Genomic DNA, 6,777 nt, shown 5'->3' with positions numbered 1-6,777 from the left:
AGGGTTAAATAGTCGTAATGGCTTAGGGCCTCTGATAATTTCCTCCCAAAGCAATTGACATTTTACATTAATACCAGTTTATTTATTTGCATGCAATAAAGCAATAAGCTATACTGAAAGATTTTTTTTTAAAGTAGTGTATTAAAAAAATGAATCATGTTTCAAGTAAAATAAGATAACATTTCTGGGAAAGTAAATGATATACAAGGTTATGAAGGGAAGTAAATAAACAATGCATTTTTGTTACAATTTAGTATTTTGCATATATTAATATCTTTAAAATACTATAAAGCCCATAAAGTAATAGATTAGAAACAGACAAATGAATACATAAAATGCTTATATATGGACAGTGACAAATGAAACTGCACTCATTTTGAACATAGTGAGAGTTTTATAGTGTTAGGATTTCAAGAATTCCACAATTACATTTATATACTACTCTCCTGTGTTTCGACATTATCCCTAATTGCATCCAGCCGAGCTTCAATTGCATCGTCTTGAGTTAATGTACACTGCTGGTCAGGAGTATCAATCTTTCTTTCCTCAAACAAGACAGGAGACAGCTCAGACTTGGGAGACTTCATAGAGGTTAGACTTGACTCCTGAGGTAACTGACCACTCTGAATATGTTGAGGTTGTTGACCAAAAGTATGAGGCAAAGTTCCAGGCATGGTGGGGGCTTGTGACACACCAGGTGATACAGGTGGCATATATTTAGGTGCTGGCATATTAGGGATTCCAGATGCTACAACTCTGCTTCTTGACATTAATTCTGCTGGATCACCTAAAAAATTTAATCTCATGATAATGTACAAGACATTTTCATGTACAACTGTTAAATATAATGAAAGCCTTCAAAAGAATATTTATGTAATGGGATGTGAGATAACACGATAGAGATAGGAAACTTAATAATAAAGGTGCCGAGGGCAATAAGAATAAAATCTAATGTGCAAGTATTTTCTGAAAGTAGAGCAACTTTCTCTAATTCAATTTTTTTTTAACTTTGGAATCAGACTAGATGGGTGGCTGTACAAGTGCACTTAAATTACAAAGAATAAACTACGGTACAGTACTGTCTATGCTCGATAATCAGAATCATATGGGGCTCACCCCCATTTGAGTTGCCCAAATTTCTTAACAGGAATGTAAAAATATTAACAGCCATTTTCACAAAAGTTCAATCACTCCGAGTTTATCTTTAATGGATAGCGTAACTTGCTTCTTAACACTGCCACATCGATAGCTGCTGCTGCCGCCAGACATGCTCTTAGAAACTGATAATTTTTGGCTATTAAAATGAAAAATTTTGGAAAGAAAATCTTTCAGTAAAAGTAGCATGAGGTAGAATCACGTGAGGAAAGAATACTTGGCTGGGCAGCTAGACTGGGTTAGGGTCAGTCATCCCAGGCACAATACATAGATCGGTAGAAGACAAAAACCAAGTTCCATATTGTAGCAGGAAAATCCACCACACAGTACAGCCTGTACATACAGCTTTTTGGGTGGTCGCAGGAAGGCAGGCTGGCAATTGCGGGCGGGTGGTTGGGGGGTGGCCAAGAGCAGGTAGGACCCAGAATAAGAGTACTGTACTGTAAAAGGCAGAGAGAGCAGGCAGGAAGCTGACATCAAGTGGGAGACCAAGAGTGGATGGGAAAGTTGCCAAGAGCAGGCAGGCAGCCGAAAATTTCTGGCAATGCAGTGCTCAAAGATGTATCGATAGCTTTTGGCAAAGTTTGCCACACCAACCTAAAATACAAGATATCACAACTAGGATGTCCACAAACTGGTTGGCTGGGCTATCACTCACACCCAGTCTCTCCCCACAGTCCACATTCCTTCCCATCCACATACCCCATACCTGCCCTTTCTCCTCCCATTCCCACACTTGTCCAACCCTGCTGTCCCTTTGCCTACTATTCCCAGACACCTCTTATTCTCCACCCCTTTCAGGATGGCATATATAGAATATGATCCTTGCTCCCTGCTAACTGGTGGCCCAGAGAGGTGGAATAATGATAATTCTAAATGTTTGATTGTTGGCTTGCCTGTTTGTCTAGGCCCAGTTTACTACTTGTAGATACCAAAAGATACCAAATTAGAAGATATAGGAGGCACATGATGATTATACATAGACTGCCTGACATCAAACTCATACCACCTGACTGGCTGTGGTCTGCCTGCTACAATAACATTTTTTCCTTAATGGAAAAACACAAGAATCGTGCAAGACACACAAATGGCCAGGGATGACTAGCATCAAGAAGAAAAACAAAGGAACCTGCTTGTCACCAACAAGTGTGTTTAAATGAGAATTTATCTTGCTCTACTATAACTATAGGAGTGAGAGGTTAAGTGCTTACAACAGAACTCTTATTGGTAACAACTTTCTATTTATCAGTCAAGACAACTAGTTTATTCAAGTTACTTGTTCCACATAACTTTCTAACCCAAATCCCCATTTGGGTTTATATGTAAAAACAAATTCATTCAGGTAATTCGGACATTCAGGTTGTCGGAATCCAAATTACCAAGCTCTTGCAGTCAGTACTGTTATGGTAATCTCCTGCTTGGCAGTAGATCCTGGCTGTTCCTTTACCGCCTATTCAACGTATCTGCATGCTCCAACATCAAGATTCAACATAAACGACAACAACACGTGCCTAAGCGTATTGTCTAGACAGGTCGCCTCCACCCTACAGTACCAGAGACACCTGTTGTCTCGCCGGTTGACCAGACACCACCAGCTAACTACATCTCTCGATCGTTTAACTACCAGCTTTTTGTGTAAAACGCCAGAATTTGTGCCAACTATGACATCATGCCCCATATATAAGGGCTTGTCAACGTCCAGCCCAACAGATTATCCCTTAGAGTGCTCATAGCTTTAGCATCTACTCTCGCCTCCGGGTGACAGACTCGCACAGCATTTTGTTTGAAGTATTACCTGCACCTTTGTTATTAACATAAACTTCACCTGCATATATTTCTCTTGATCGTGTGTAAGTAAGGAGTTTTGTTTTCATTGTTACTTATATTTTTTTGTAAAATTAAAGTCATTTTTTGTTATATTAAATTTGACGTTTTTATTCACTTTGGTTTTCACCCGCATCTCACACAGAAGATCCAATTTTTTTTTTTTTTACTTTGTTTTCTCTTTTTTTTTATTATTAATGTACGATTGGCACAACACTTGCCAGAATAGCTACTGCTCTATTCCAGATTCTCGTCACAGTACTGTACCTCTAGAATTGACCCTGGACCTTGATGACACATACTGGTACATCCCCATCCATCCCAGGTTCACAGACTCAAGTTCTTGGGTATGGCAACTGTTACCACTGATTTTTCTCTATGGCTTGAACCCGACTTCCTGTACAGTACTTTTACTAGAATGATGCGGGTTGTGGTGTCTTGCCTTCAGTTGTTGGGTTCCATATCTTTGCCTCTTGACAACTCCCTGGTTTGGGCTTCTGGTCAGTCTTCAAGCTAGGGCACAGTGCCACAAAACTTGGTTCTAATTTGACCAGATTCAAATGGCAGAGGTCCCATGTTGGCTCTGTCATGACTTTTAATCTGGCTGGGCCTCTTTTTGGGATTTTCGGCCGACAGTCAATGTTGCCCCTATTGTCATCGTGCGCTATCTGGTTCAAACTGTTTGCCCTTTGGCAACTTCTCCCTCACGATTTTCCTCTCTAGGTTTTTTTGAGGTTTGGTCCCATGGTGCCATCACGACCTTTCACGATCAACTTGTTCACAGCTGCCTCTGACAAGGGTTTGTGACCAGTGCTCGCCAAGTGATTTGGGGCCACTGGTTAACATTTCTCGACAGTTTGAGGCACTCCACCTTCTTGGTCTCTGGATCATGTCCTTGTGTTCCTTTTCATTTCTCTCTCCTTCAATCCAGAATTTGTTTCTCAAGGCGATATTTTTGCTGGCTCTCGCATCTGGTTGTAGAGTTGGGGAACTTAGCACTTTCTATCGGAAGCAAGGACTTCATTCTTTTGGCCCTGAGGTGTGTTTTCCTCATTAGTAGCTGCTATCTCCTTTTGAAGCCAAGAATGAGACAAGGGGTTCTGGAGAGGGCCTTTGGTAATTGCTTGTTTAAGGCTTTGCTGTCCCAGTTTGTTTACAGCACAGTTTAGTTTAGTCAACCTGCAGTCTACCCATGGACCCCATGATATTTCCAAGTTTGCAACTACTACTGCTTTCTTAGTAAATATGTCATGGGCAGAGATTTGGAGTCATGGCTTTTGGCAGTGTCCAAAATGCATTTTACTTGGTGCATATTGAACACTTGTAAGGCATTGGGTCGAGTGTTTTGGCACCCATTCCATTTTTGGGTGCTCCTTTCCTCTATTTTCCTTCTGTGATGGGATACCTCAGGAAGCCACAGGGAAGCCTTCCTAGAAATCCAGCATTGAATGTAATGAAATGGCTCTTTTGGTGGGTCCCCTCAGTGACTCCCCATTCCTGCCCTTCCCTTTTCAGGGTATTTGGGGATCGTCTTTTGGTGGCACACGTCTGAGGTGGCTAACTGGCTGAAGCTCAGGGCTTCCGTATGTTAGTGGTGGAGTGCAACTAGTGGTGGGAGCTCTAACAGATGTGTACATAGTTGTCACAGTTGCCAATGTTTCTCCATACAGCTGCTTGTTTTGGGGTGCACTACCTTCCCATTTGTATTTTTGCTCTTGGTGGAGGTTATTTAGTATTCCCAGACTCCTTTTTGCCTCTAATGAGTGGACCAGATTCTGTTCCTGGCTTCCAGCAGGCACCGAGAACTCTAAAGAGCCTGGTGGGTTATGTTAGGCTTGGAGCTAACGAGATGGCTACCTCTAGCTCAGGGAATCACCAAGGGGATCCACCAGAATGAGGCAGTTCCTTATATTCAACACTGAATTTTTTGTCATTTGTCCATAACTGCATATATGTACCAAGAAAATGGTTAATGTGATATTTACCAAGTAAGTAAGTAATTATCAAAAGAAGGCACCAAACCGGGAAGGCTATGTAGCATCATCAAATGTGCAGAATAATCAGAGGGCGCTAAATATCACCAAGGATGTCAATACGAGAACAAAAACGCACAAGGCGAACGATATTAAAAGTATCCGAGTCACCAAGAATACTATTGAGGGACAAGTGACCGCGAGGGGCGGTCGGAAAGCACGACACATGCTCGTCCTCGAAGTCAGGACATTCAAGAAGGACATGCACGACTGTAAGAGGGACAATGCAACTAGGACAATAAGGAGCAGGGTGGCGCTCCATCAAGTGACCATGGGTTAAGCGAGTATGGCCAATACGCAACCTCGCCAGAGCATTTCCCCATCGCTGGTTCCAGTGGTAGGACGGCGGCCACGAGGAAAACATTTAAGAGTACATAGTTTGTTACCAGTAACAGACGACCAAGAAGCCTGCCAACGGGTAAGGACGGAGGAACAACAAAACTCAACCGACTTAAATTTACTGTGAACAAGAAACAGCCAATGCTGGATCTCAACAACTACTGGATGAACCAGATTAAAGGACCCGAGAGCCATGAGGGCACTACGAGAGTCAACAACAACTACAAAGGAAGACTGACAACGAGAAAGCAGGAGACGAAGAGCATAGAGAATAGCATAAAGCTCCGCTGTAAAGATGCTAGTCTCCGGAGGTAAGCGACACATAAGTGCGATCAGGAAAAACAACAGAGTAGCCAACACCGTCCGCAGACTTACACCCATCAGTGAAGACGGAAACGGAGCGGGAGTGAGAAGAAATGTGCTCAAGGAAAAGACGTTTTAGAACCGTAGGAGGGGTAAAAGCTTTAGTGATACGGGTCAAGGATGTACAAAACCGCGGAAGAGGGACTCTCCACGGGGGCAAAGAAGGAACAACACGAGTAGAAACATTAGAAATACGAATGGAAAGAGAATCCTGTAGGCGAGATAACCGGACAGAAAGAGGGAGGTGGTGAAGAGGAATAGGAACCGCAGGAGGGGTAAAAGTTAAAGCACGACAGAGGCGAGAGGAAAAATGTAAGGACCGCACAAGATAGCGAAGACAGTAGCGATCACGGCGGTCCTGGAGAGACAGGAAGCCAGTGTCAACATACAAGCTGAGGACGGGAGTCGAACGAAAGGCACCAGAACCGAGGCGTAACCCAGTATGGTGCAAAGCATCAAGACGGCGAAGAGTAGAAGGAGAAGCAGACGAGTAAGCAGGGCAACCATAATCGAGCTTAGACAGGACGAGAGAGGAATGTAAAGCAAGGAGAGTGCGCCTATCCGCTTCCCCAAGAAGTATGGGACAAGACCCGAAGGAGGGTAAGGGCCTTAGAGCACTCAACACGGAGGTAAGAGATATGGGGAGACCAAGACAAACGAGTGTCAAGGAATAACCCCAAAAGCTTCGCGGAATCTTTGTACTCAAGGGGATGACCATAAAGTGACAAAGAGGGACGAAGAATGACCCGTTTCCACGTAAAAGTCATGGCACAAGTCTTAGAAGTAGAGAACTTGAAGCCATGATCGGTGGCCCAAGATGACACAGCATCAATTGCAAGTTGAAGCCAGCGCTGAAGGAGAGGCGAATCATCACCCCGACAGCAAAGGGTAAGATCATCAACATAGAGAGCGGAGAAGACACCTGAAGGAAGAGGAAAGAAGACCATTGAGGGCAACCAAAAAAAGAGTAGTGCTCAGAACACTACCCTGGGGCACACCTTCGTATTGCTGAAAAGAGGCAGAGAGAGCGGTACCAAGGCGCACCCAAAAGGAACGACGAGAG

At 43.4% G+C, this 6,777-nt stretch overlaps 1 protein-coding gene across 1 annotated transcript in view; it reads right to left on the bottom strand.

The window, feature by feature from the left end:
• Nucleotides 1–237: 237 nt before the first annotated feature.
• The window catches only part of LOC138370088 (peroxisomal membrane protein PEX13-like), a 27,494-nt gene continuing 20,954 nt past the window's right edge, over nucleotides 238–6,777 (bottom strand). The window contains exon 7 of the mRNA XM_069334034.1: nucleotides 238–787. Within this exon, the coding sequence (XP_069190135.1) occupies nucleotides 432–787 (356 nt within the window). The 3' untranslated portion in view covers nucleotides 238–431. The remainder of the gene's footprint in view (nucleotides 788–6,777) is intronic.

The sequence above is a fragment of the Procambarus clarkii genome, chromosome 30 (genome assembly GCF_040958095.1).
Source record: "Procambarus clarkii isolate CNS0578487 chromosome 30, FALCON_Pclarkii_2.0, whole genome shotgun sequence".
Taxonomy (NCBI): Eukaryota; Metazoa; Arthropoda; class Malacostraca; order Decapoda; family Cambaridae; genus Procambarus; species Procambarus clarkii.
This window is presented reverse-complemented; position numbering and strand designations above follow the sequence as displayed.